General features: G+C 37.8%; 2 protein-coding genes across 3 annotated transcripts in view; one reads left to right on the top strand and one right to left on the bottom strand.

The window, feature by feature from the left end:
* The window catches only part of LOC145501014 (uncharacterized), a 16,732-nt gene extending 13,404 nt beyond the window's left edge, over nucleotides 1-3,328 (bottom strand). The window contains exons 1-4 of one of the 2 annotated variants that reach the window (XM_081480581.1): nucleotides 3,238-3,328; nucleotides 2,852-2,885; nucleotides 2,640-2,690; nucleotides 2,065-2,114 (exon numbers count right to left, since the gene is read on the bottom strand). In XM_081480581.1, coding sequence (XP_081336707.1) covers nucleotides 2,065-2,114; nucleotides 2,640-2,690; nucleotides 2,852-2,885; nucleotides 3,238-3,242 — 140 coding nt within the window. In that variant the 5' untranslated portion in view covers nucleotides 3,243-3,328. Of the gene's footprint in view, nucleotides 1-2,064; nucleotides 2,124-2,639; nucleotides 2,691-2,851; nucleotides 2,886-3,237 lie in introns of both variants that reach the window. The other variant, XM_081480580.1, reaches the window with a different exon arrangement.
* An 8,202-nt stretch (nucleotides 3,329-11,530) lies between these two features.
* On the top strand, nucleotides 11,531-13,033 carry LOC145501538 (ATP-dependent DNA helicase Pif1-like). The gene has a single exon (XM_081480996.1). It carries the CDS (start codon nucleotides 11,531-11,533, stop codon nucleotides 13,031-13,033), a length of 1,503 nt encoding a protein of 500 aa, XP_081337122.1.
* Nucleotides 13,034-13,096: the final 63 nt, after the last annotated feature.

Here is a 13,096-nt window from a genome sequence, read left to right on the forward strand (position 1 = left end):
TGTACTTAACTTACACTAAACTGCGACGAAACTAGAAACTAACCTAAACCTTATGACTGCAGGGCAGTAGAAAACAGCAAGTCTATATACGGAATTGCAGTAACTAATAAGATACGATCGATAAGAAAACTAACTGAGAATTCTGTGGAAACTAACTATTAAAAGGTAAAGACAACACTTACATATCAGTCCTACGCTTGCCTCTAAAGGTAGACTGCTTTGGCTTCACTAGGCGGTCACTTTTAACTTCTTCAACTTAGGTGACTTGCGTTTGTGGTGAAAGCGAGGATACAACTGGCAAATCTAATAGCTACGTGCACGTACAGAAACTATAAGGCTGAATTGTTCCTTTGATTAGAACGGAACTACGTAATACTGCGGTAAGACTACAATAGATCATTGAGCGTTCATCACACCTGCCCCCGACTGAACAGTATCACCATTGGTTGTCACAGTGCGTGTTGATGTAGTACGGGGTGGAGATGCTAATCTGTTATGCCTACCTGACACAATCCCTGCCCCCGACTGAACAGTATCACCATTGGTTGTCACAGTGCGTGTTGATGTAGTACGGGGTGGAGATGCTAATCTGTTATGCCTACCTGACACAATCCCTGCCCCCGACTGAACAGTATCACCATTGGTTGTCACAGTGTGTGTCGATGTAGTACGGGGTGGAGATCCTAATCTGTTACGCCTCCCTGACACAATCCCTGCCCCCGACTGAACAGTATCACCATTGGTTGTCACAGTGTGTGTCGATGTAGTACGGGGTGGAGATCCTAATCTGTTACGCCTCCCTGACACAATCCCTGCCCCCGACTGAACAGTATCACCATTGGTTGTCACAGTGTGTGTCGATGTAGTACGGGGTGGAGATCCTAATCTGTTACGCCTACCTGACACAATCCCTGCCCCCGACTGAACAGTATCACCATTGGTTGTCACTGTGTGTCGATGTAGCACGGGGTGGAGATCCTACTCTGTTACGCCTACCTGACACAATCCCTGCCCCCGACTGAACAGTATCACCATTGGTTGTCACAGTGTGTGTCAATGTAGTACGGGGTGGAGATCCTACTCTGTTACGCCTACCTGACACAATCCCTGCCCCCGACTGAGCAGTATCAGCATTGGTTGTCACAGTGCGTGTCGATGTGGTATGGGGTAGAGATCCTAATCTGTTATGCCTACCTGACATAATCCCTGCCCCTGACTGAGCAGTGTCACCACTGGTTATCACAGTGCGTGTTGATGTAGTACAGGGGGGAGAGCCTAATCTGTTATGCCTACCTGACACAATCCCTGCCCCTGACTGAGCAGTATTACCATTGGTTGTCACTGGGAGTGTCGATGTAGTATGGGGTGGAGATCCTGATCTGTCACGCCTACCCAACACAATCCCCGCCCCCGACTGAACAGTATCACTATTGGTTGTCACAGTGCGTGTCGATGTAGTATGGGGTGGAGATCCTGATCTGTCACGCCTACCCAACACAATCCCCGCCCCGACTGAACAGTATCACTATTGGTTGTCACAGTGCGTGTCGATGTAGTACGGGGTGGAGATCCTAATCTGTCACACCTACCTGACACAATCCATCCCCCCGACTGAACAGTATCAGCATTGGTTGTCACAGTGCGAGTCGATGTGGTACGGGGTGGAGATCCTACTCTGTTATGCCTACCTGACACATTCCCTGCCCCTGACTGAAAAGTATCAGCATTGACTGTAACAATGCATGTTGATGTAGTAAGGGGTGGAGATCCTAATCTGTTACGCCTACCTGACACAATCCCTGCCCTTGATTGAACAGTGTCCACATTGGATGTTACAATTCGTGTCAATATAGTGTGGGTTGTAGATCCCACTCTGGTATGCCTCCCTGGCACAACCCCTGACCTACCTGTACCTGTGTCATTAGTGTTTGTCAAGGTTGGGCTGGTCGGTGGATGTGCCCTTATGCTGCTAGAGCTGTTGTGATAACTGTTTATTCCATCTACACTACTAGCATGGATTGTGGCAGTACGAGTGGAGGTGGATCTATTGCTTACACCCCTTACCCTGGAATCTGCCTGCTGTCCTCCCCCAGATCCAGAGGCTGTACCTTGGGCTGTGGCCACTATTTACCAACCAGAAAAGGAAAGAGTATTCACAGTGATATTGAACCTTTCAAAGTGCTGTTGCAATGTGAGAGAAGATTACTAGTCAAGAAGCCATTCATTCAAGGAGAAATTAGTTCACACCATTGATTCTTAACTTAACAAGTTGGAGACTGACTACAAAATCTAGATATCTGGATCCTGTACAATCAATCAACGGCATTAAGTTGGTTAAACTTGCTGGGTTTCCTTCAAGAATCGCCCTCATCGGCATCAGTAAAGTCTCGTGGTAACATGTAATAATTAGGGGCCCCTGTGAGCAAGTACTCTCTTGTACCTAGCTTGGTCATTCTGACCACCAAGATATTGATGATTAGGCCCCTGTAGGTGCTCCCCTAACTTGAGTGCCAAGAGAGAAAATCTCATGGGTCAACCTTCAGGAAAATTTCAAGTAAGCTTCCAGAAAAGTATGGGCATGAGATTTAATATCGCATTGGTTTAAATGTTGGCTTGAATGCAATGGAAAATTCAATTACCTTGAGGAAGATAGCCTTGCCTAAATGATAAGCCTCGGCTTGATTTCCGTCCTTTAAAAAAGATGTCGAAACATTTTATGAAGTAAGTGCAATTGAACCATTTAAACCCTGGCATCTGAGTAGCCATAGTTATTTTACTTGACATTGCAGCATCAGAATTTTAATACTGATTTACATACATTATTCAATTGATATAACAAATTCACACCCACCTCCTCGTGATGCTGATGGTCTAGGTGGCCGATCCTGTAGAGAAAAAACAAAACTTTGTTATCTAAAAAAATTATTGTATATAAAAAAAGAAATCAGAGGAATAAGAGAAGTAAGGGATTTAGTTTATTTGTTCAAGTTTACTGTCTACAGTTAGCTTAATTCTACACAAAGGTGTCATGATTACTTGTGCCTATAATTTTTTTTTTAGAAACATCTCTTCATTTGCACTTATTTGTTTCTTAAACATTCAGGCATTCAGCATTCAGACAAAATGTACTAGGTTTGTGTTAAACACTATGCATGGACATTTTTCAGCAGAACACCTGTGAGCTTATTTTGTAAACTTATAAAAAAAATATATTTAAATGTAAATATGAATGAGTACCTCATGATCACTAGGGCTGCTCTCTATTAAGCGCAGGTACAGTGCACCCTGGCCACACACTTTCTTCAATTCCCTGGCAGAAAACCCTGAAGATGGCCAGACAGCAGGGATCAACACGTTTCTCGAGCTTTTATCAGTCGCGAGAATTTCAAAGCAGTACTCTCCATCACTAAAAGGCAGAGTAATATTACCCATGAATAAAGTGTTTCAATTTATTTCATACTGTAGACCAATACTACAGAGCTGAAAAAAAAAATTGCTGAAAACAGGGTGATTGTTTTAATTAGAGTTTCCAAAGATTTTGTCCATCAGAGTCTGTCTTTAATTGGGTGCTGATCTTCTTGTCTTGGCTGGACTAATCTCATTATTAAAAGCAATGTACATACTGCCAGGTTACTACAGTTATCATCAGATGTTATCAATGTGGCCAATGCATTTTTCTGCTATATGAAACTGTTGTTGTATCTTGTTAGAGAATTTGATGTCAATTTGAATTAAGTTTGAGCGAAATAAAATGGTAAAATGAAGACACCTTGCTGGTAGTGATTAAAATTTAAGAAACTGCTTTGGATTTTAGACTTACTTTGTGGTTGCTCCTCTGAGGAAAGGGAAGGCACCATTCAGGGCTCTCAGTGCTCCTGCTTCTTGTGTTCCCCTACCCAAAGATATCTGGACAATCCTGCCAGTGTTAAGATCTTGCCTGACAGTACCCCTGGGAATTGAATCATCACTGGGATCCAATAACACCACATTGAAATTGTAAACCTGCCCCTTTGGGTTGTTCCCAGTGCTTAAAGCTGGGACATCTGATTCATTTGATTGTCCCTGAGCTGAAATTGGAATACCCTGAAAATTTTGCCTTACCAAACCAGCCAAGTTTCTGGTAAAGGAAAGAACCTGTCCAAAACAAAATCAACTCATGACAAGAGATCTCTATAAAACCACATTAAGTATTCACTTTGTTCTTAAAATGAATGAAATTAACAAAGACATGATAATTAATTAAACAATGACTCAATTTAAGAACATTAAAATTGCTAAGTCATACTCTATTTTATCACCACTATAAAATTAAGCAATACAAATTAAGCACATACAATTTTTCTATCAAGTTGTGGAAGCATGAGTGAACTTTTGGGAGAAATTGAAATGCTGCTGGAACAGGAGCTATTAGCCGAGTGTTTCTAACTTTTTTCAAGTTCTTCAAAATTTTCATGAGTGGTTCTATAAATCAATGGAATCACGGAGAACATGTTGTTTTCTATTTCATTTAGAAAGTACCAAGACTTAAAAAAGAAAACAACTTGCTCAGGGCTGCCATTAAGTTTTCATTCAAGTGTAGCCTTGATCTCCACACCTGTCACAAATTTGTTACTTTATGGATGAATTAAACCTACAACAGCAAAGTTCAACCATAACATCAAGGACCCATCCAACATGTTCAGCCGTAACCGGTGCTAAGGGGTACAGCCCTTATTGATAGCTCTGTTGCTTACTTTGATGTTCAAAATGAAAATTCTCTTTGCTTGTGCCACCTCATGCTAATATTTATTTCTATTAAACAATTAGATAATGAACTCAAGATTTCTATCAAGAAAGCGAGCATGAATAATATAATTCTTGGCACTACTAAGGTTGCAAATGATTTTTGTGACAGTGGATGGTATAATTAAGTAAAACACCCGAGTTGCCAAAGCATCCGCTTTGCAAACTGGCACAACAACTTATCATGTGATCAATTTCAAGAGTTAATTGTACATGCAAAAGAGCACCTTGCGGATTGGAGTTGGGGTTAGAATTAGACAACCCAACAGTATGGGTTGGGATGTAAGGATAACTAGAATTCAGGTGTGGACAAGTACAGTTGGAACTTCACTTGTCCAGGAAGCAAAGTTTGAATTTCCAGGAGAGTCTGCAGGGAGCTGGGTGGTTTACACACAAACAAAAACAAAACAAATGCAATCAAAACTATGCAAAGGGTTGGGTACCTCCCCCATTAAAGATCTTCAACCAATTCCACAAATCAGCAATAGTATGATTTAACATGTTCAATTATATATCTCACACAAAATGTTTGTTCAGACATACCTTTTAAAAAAATCTAATTGATGCATGCTTACTGTGATAAATATTGTTATGAGTGACAAATTTATTGACAATAATTTAATGGTATATATGTGTCTATTTTATGCACTGAAAAATCAGTCATAGACTTGTTTCATTTGACTTTACCAACAAACATTTTAAATACAAAATAGCATCTAAGGGACCCCTACTTTGCCACCCTGATTGTATAAATCACCATGATGTAGACTCTATACAAAATTCTGAATCAAGAACTAAAAATATTAATAAAATATAAAAATTTAAATATTAATAAAACAAATTTCATAATATTCAAAAGTAATAGAAAAAAGCTAAAAAACAAAGCAAATGTCATTATTTTTTTATTTTTTTTTGGACTTTTTTTTTCTTTATTGAAACAAATTGATATTAATGCAGCAAATTAGTTACTTACCTACATAATTATAATAACAACTAATAGTACTAATACTAATAATATAATACAACTAATTAGTACTAATAATACTACAACTAATGTTATTACAACACTAAAAACACCAATATCACTAACAATAGACGGTAACCAAAAAAAAATTCCAACAAACTATAACTAAATATTTACAAAATATAATGTAAATAACATATTAATTAGTGTTACATAGGTCAACATACAGAAAGTGAATGCATATTAACACCTTTAAATAATTAAGCTTTTACAAGAGGCGACACTATCCATTTAGCTTCAAAGAAATCCTTTGTTTTTTTACTATGCAGACTTATATATTTTTCCGTTTCATATTTTACAGCAATTTTCTTTTTAAATCCATATATTTGGAAGAATTTGACTTCTTCTACAATCCCATAAGTACAATTTCCCAATTATAATTAGATAGTTTAGCAGCTTAGCAGAAGGGGAGTTTTGTGGTATCATTCCAACTAAAACATCTTGCAACGAAAGTCGAATGTTTTCCTTTAAAAGTTGGTGCCAGAATACTTCGAAGTCACGCCAGAAATCTATCGAGTAAGGACAGAGATACAGGAAGTGATATAGCGTTTCTGGTTCAGATGAACAAAATGAGCACGAGTCGTTCATTTTAAAGCCAATTTTGTAAAGTTTAACATTAGTGTAAAGAATGGAGTTAAGAATTTTGTATTGAAATGCCTTAACATATGCTTCAAGAGCAACAGTATGCGGGATCGTAAAAATTTGTTTAACTTCCTCGAGTGTAAAATGAAATTCATTTTGCAGCTTGTTTACAATAGTTGGAAAAAGAGCCTTTCTGCTTACAAGTAAAGTATAATAGTCTTTAGATTTCTTCTTTGTCACATCAAATATATTTTCGTCAATTTTTAGAGAAAGTTCACCTGTTGTTGATTTATGAGTACCATTTTTTAAAATGGAAGGAATGGAGTGTCGAAGACCAGCCCAAACTAAAAACTTAGTTTTCGAAATCCTGTTAGAAACTAGGGAAAAGGAATCTTTGTTATTTAAATCAAAGGATAGATCGCTGATATGAACTACACCAGCTTCGAAATAGCTTTTATAATAAACTGTTTTATTATTAATGGGTATTTGTTTGTTATTACAAAGAATATAACGCCAGTTTTTTTCTGCACAGAACATATCTCTAAATTTTGACCACCACTGCAGTAATTCTAGATAGAATAGAGAAATATTCAGTGGAAGGATGCTAACATCATAGTTGCAACGAAACAAGAAAAGGCCGCCAAAGCGTTCTAGGTGATATGTCAGATACCTTTTTCAGGTGCCATCATTTGAGCTAACTATTTGTTTTAGCCATGCCAATCGAAGCGATATTATCATGCTATCAAAATCAATCATCTTTAATCCTCCGTTGGAGTGTTCATTTATCGCCGATCTACATGGGACTTTATCAGGACCATCCTAGAAGAATTGAAATAATAACTGGTTTAACTGACTTACAAATTCTTGTGGGGTAGGTATTAAAGATGATACATAAACAAATTTCAGGATTGATAGAGATTTGATAAGTGTAATTTTGCCATAAATAGAAAGACCTCTTGAGGACCAAATTCTAGTCAGGTTTTTAATACTGTCTAATCTTTCTATGAAATTCTTTTCAATAAGCAATTTTTGATCATACGTGTAATAAATTCCTAGAGCCTTTATCGGTTTGTTAGGCCATTTAATCCCAAAAGGCTGTGCTTTGCAGTTCCTTGAAGAACCTATCCACATAGCTTCCGTTTTGAAACAATTAATCTGTAAGCCAGAGACAATCTTGAAATCATCTAATAGCCTAAAAAGAGCAGTAGCAGAGCTTGTGTCGGCAAGTATTGCTGTTGTATCATCTGTGTATTGAAGAATTTTTGTCTCCTCACTCCCAATAGAGATACCTTTTGTATCTTTATTTTGTCGAATCGCAATTGCTAATGTTTCTATAGTAACTACAAAGAGGTAAGGAGAGAGCGGGTCCCCCTGTCGTACCCCACGTTCAAGCTTAAAGTATTCAGATGAAAGTCCGTTGTTTATCACACAGCTTTGTATGTTTCTGTAGAACGTTTTAACCCAATGGATGAAACTAGGGCCAAAATTGAAGGATTTCAAACAATAGAGAAGAAAAGGAAGAATGAGGAATCCTTTACACTTTCTGGTGGTATTAGTCCTGTAAATGAACAATGTAATGACGTGATTGCTTCAGACTCAACAGACCCATCCTCTGATTATAACTGCTTGATCACTAGATTATCTGATAAAGGTTTACAGGCACTAGAAGTAGGAGGTTCTGGGGATTGTTTTTTTCACTCTTTTAGCCACCAGTATTATGGTACTGCAGAAAAACATATTGAAATACGCCAAGCAGGAATTGCCTATTTGCAAAGGCACCCTGAATTGTTTATAGAAATTGCAGTGGTTAATTTTGATTCATGGCAGACATATTTACAAACAATGGCCATCCCAGGCACTTGGTGTGATAACCTGATTATACAAGCTGTAGTAAACCAATTTAACAGTGTTATTCATATAATCGAATCTAGACTTTCATGTCCTGATGGAACAACAATAATGCCACCCTCTGGTAATCAAACTCCAAGGATAACATTTATTGGATACTCGGAAGGATTACATTATGTGTCTACTGTACCTAATGGTAAAAGTAGAGGTAGATTAAAATATCTTAAATCAAAATTCACTGAGTCCCCACAGCATTACAAGAACCGACTTCAAACAAAACAAAGAAATTACCAATTAAAAAGAAAACAACACATTGGTGAACAGTATACTTCTAAGCAAAGTAAGAAAGTTTCCAATTGTACCAAATCAACACTTACAAAGAAAGACTATTTGGCACATTTTGATTCTGAAGCATATGGTTCTCTTCATGAACAACCCTGGGCCAAAAAAAATATTATTTCATTTCACAAAGAAAACAAATACACAATCTATCAGTGTAAAGTTTGTTTTGAAGCATGGCACTTAAAGACACCTAAAGCATTGGAAGTTTACCAGTGTTCCAGGTGCACACGAGATAAAGAATTCCCTAAGAAATTTTCTAAGGCAAACTTCATGATACCCTCAGCTGTACCAAATGAACTTATGGGGCTGACTCAAGTGGAAGAAATGCTCATTGCTCGCACCCTTCCTATTATGCATATTTATGTAAAACCAGGAGGGCAAAGAGGCTACTCTGGACATTGTGTAAATCTCCCTCAAAATATCACTGAGCTGGCTAATCTTTTACCAAGGTTCTCAAAAGATTTGTCAATAATTATAATCAAAACTAAAGGGAGTAATGACTGCTCTAAGAACTTGACTGTTAGAAGGAAAGCTGTGGAAAACGCCATAGACTGGCTTTTAAAGTTCAATCCTCATTATGCAGATGTCAAGATCAATAATGAAGCATTAAATTCTCTACCAGATAACAATGTACCAAAAGATATTTTATCTGTGGAAGCAGACGATTCCGTCATAAGTGATAACCTGAACTGTAGTCAAGATCATGGACCTTTAGGGGAGAGGGATGACATTGTTTATGATGATAATACAGAAACATCAAGTTTTCTTCCTGTTAACTCTAATTAAAAGAAAGAAGATGATTCCATCCGTGAGAAACTCTTATCAGCCACAACTGATTGGCCTCCTAGAGGCAGTGAGCCCTTAAATGAATATACTACTCCATTTTTAGCTACAATGGCTTTCCCAACTTTATTTCCTGATGGGCAAGGAGACCCAACTAATCTATCTGTTTGCCGAAATGAATCTTTGAAAGAAAAGATAAAACACTTGATTAAGTTTGGAGAGAGAAAAGAAAAGAATTGGATTTATCGTTTTGCTGAACATCCCAGATTTTCCTATTGGGCATTAAATATGTTGCAACGCTCACAAATTCTCCAACAAACTGGAATATTTTTGAAGCAAAATCCAGGTGAACAGCATTTGACTTTAGAGCAACTTAGAGATATGATAACAAATAATAGCAGCAATTTTTTATTGTCAAAACTATCATGGTATATTGCAAATATTACTGGATCAGATGCATATTGGTATAAGGCCAAGGAAGAATTGAAGGCAATTATACAACATGCAGGACCTCCAACTTTCTTTTTTACACTCTCTGCAGCAGACATGCACTGGCCAGAGTTGCATGCTTTACTAGGTAGCAATATCACGAATAATGACAACCCATCAGAAGTGCGGCATCAAAATGTTATAAATAATCCACACATTGTTGATTAGTTTTTCACCGAGCGCGTAAAAAACTTTATAAAGCATTGGCTGTATGACACCCTAGATGCAAAGTGGCACTGGTATAGATTTGAGTATCAGTCCAGAGGAAGTATCCATTGCCATGGCTTAGCAAAACTGAAAAATGATCCAGACCTATGCCGTTTAAGTGAAATTGCTCTTAAATCACAGCTTCACTTAGAAAGTAACAAGGAAAATTCTGATGTAGTTATTATCAGGGAGGGAAAGAATGCAGCAGACAGAATTTGCAAGTATGTTGATTGGCTCTTAAGTACATGTAATCCAAATCCCCCTGATGAAGATGTTTGGATAAAACCTTCTGTTCACCGCTGCCAAGTCAGATATGAAGATATTGATTGTACAATGAATGACAATGATTATGTTGATTTATTGAACAGTGTTCAGAGGCACACTCGTTGCAGTACAAGTTACTGTTTGAGAAACAGAGTGAATGAGACAGAACTGAAGTGTAGATTTAATTTTCCAGTGGAAAACTGTGACAAAACAACATTGCTTTTTGAACCTATTCACACAAAGGATAATAGCAAAAAATACAAACTGACAGTAGCTAGTAAGAGGAATGATCCTAGACTTAACAACCACCAGTGCCTTCAGTTACCAGGTTGGCATGCCAATTGTGACATTCAACCGGTTATTGACTACCATGCATGTGTAGAATATTTAGCAAAGTATGCTGCAAAAACTGAATCACGGTCTAATCTCCTCAAGCATGTTGTCAGAACTATTGTGTCTAATTCTCTCAATACTGCCACAGCTGGAAGTATTCTAAAACAGACAGCAATGAAAGCATTAGGTCAGCGTGACTTTTCTTCTCAAGAAACTATGCATCATATCTTATCTCTCGATTTCTTAAGTACATCCTTTAAGGTGATTTCTGTAAATCTAAATGGATCAAGAAGAGTTGACCTCACCAAAACACTTGACTATGCAACGAAAAACTCTTTACTTGATATTTATGCAACAAGGCAACAATATCAAACTACTCAGATAGGAAACTTGAAAGACATGAATTTTATAACTTTTGCAAGCAAATATAAACTTGTCAACAACAAACTAACTAACCAGCCTATAAATGTTGTTCCAAGAGTGTTTCCTACATATAGCTCAAGTCCTAAAGGCCCACATTTTGGATTATATTGCAAGTGCCAATTGCTAAAGTATAAACCATGGTTGATAAGGCAAGAAAATGCTTGGGGTGATACAGAAGGCAGTAATGAAGTTTATATTTCAGAATGGGAAAAGTTCCTCCAAACTGAATATGCACACTAAAGTGTACCAGACTGGAATAGCAAACTTGAAGATATTTAGGAATTTGTAAATGAAGGGCCTTCTGATGAGCCTAGCCCATCTTCTCATTCGCGCGAAGAATGGATGATTTTGGCTGACTTAAATTTAACTACCTCAGATTCCATGGAAGAAGAACGGATACAGTATGATTGGCATACAACATCCTTCCCATACACACATCAGCAAATCTCTGAAATGCCTAGCTGGTTAACGAAGCAGAAACAAACTTTCACAACCGATCGCCAGAGCAGTGGTGATGAAGTAGATATTGCTACTTTTAGCAGCATGCAATCTCTTGCATATGATTTAGTTAAAGAACATTTTGACAGCCCAATTCCTAAATGCCCACTACACCTAATAATCAATGGCGTTGCAGGTACAGGTAAAAGTTATCTCATAAGTGCATTTAAATCTTTACTTCAGAGGTCTTGTGTAGTATCTGCCACTACTGGAAAAGCTGCCTTCAGCATAAATGGTATTACCATTCACTCTCTTTTAAATCTCCCTGTTGGCCCTAGAGGAAAGAAAGATTTAACTGGGCAGTCACTAGCTAGATTGCAAGCGCAATTGCTAAATATCAAATATGTCTTAATTGATGAGTATTCCATGTTGGGGCAGACATTGCTTGGTTGGATTGATAAACGCTGCCGGCAAGCAACAGGGATTCAAGATCAAATTTTTGGTGGAATATCTTTCATTTTCTTTGGCGACCCAGCACAGTTGCCTCCAGTTGGAGATAAGCCTTTGTTCCACAATATGCCATCAGGAATTGTAGCTGAACAAGGCCATTTAGCTTACTTGCTGTTTTGTAAAGTAGTTAAATTATCTGTTAATCAGAGAGTGCAAGGAAGAGATACTGCACAATGCATTTTCAGAGATCTTCTCACACGTCTAAGAACTGGTGATTCAACAGAACAGGACTGGAAGTTGTTGCTCACTCGACAACCATCAGCAGTTCCTAACTTGAATGAATTTTGTGATGCTACTCGATTATATTACAGCAACAATGAAGTGGCCAATTACAATTACATCAAATTGTTGGAGTTGAAACAACCAATAGCACATATACATACTCGGCATTCTTCTTCCATTGCTAAAAGTTTGCCTCCTGATGAAATGTCTGGATTAGTACCTGAATTGGTTCTTGCCAAAAATGCTATTGTTATGCTTACAATGAATTTATGGCCTGAGGTGGGACTTTGTAATGGAGCAACAGGGAAGGTAGTTGACATTATATATGCAGAAAACAACTATCCTCCAATGCTACCTATAGCTGTTGTAGTTCAGTTCGACCAATACAAAGGTACTTCTTTTATTAATCAATTGCCAAATTCTGTTCCAATTTGCCCAATTACAGTTACATTGCAAACATTCGACCAAATTCATCAAAGGCAACAGCTACCATTAAAGCTTGCTTGGGCCATAACAATTCATAAAAGTCAAGGTTTAACATTACCAAAGGCTTGGATAAATATTGGCTCAAGTGAGAAAACTTCAGGACTTACATATGTTGCAGTAAGCAGAGTAAAAACCCTAGACTCCTGTGTAATTGAGCCTATGACATTAGATCGCCTCACAAGCATTAAAAAGAACCCTCAATTAAAATTCAGAATTGCTGAAGAAGCTCGTCTTGATCAGTTGAGTGATGCCACTTACCATTCCCATCAACCTCATGATACTGAAATGCAGAAATATTGAACTATAAATCTAAAACACTATCCTCGAGCATATGGGTCAGCACAACAAAACCCAAACACACAA

This window comes from Orbicella franksi, chromosome 10, assembly GCF_964199315.1.
Source record: "Orbicella franksi chromosome 10, jaOrbFran1.1, whole genome shotgun sequence".
NCBI lineage: Eukaryota > Metazoa > Cnidaria > Anthozoa > Scleractinia > Merulinidae > Orbicella > Orbicella franksi.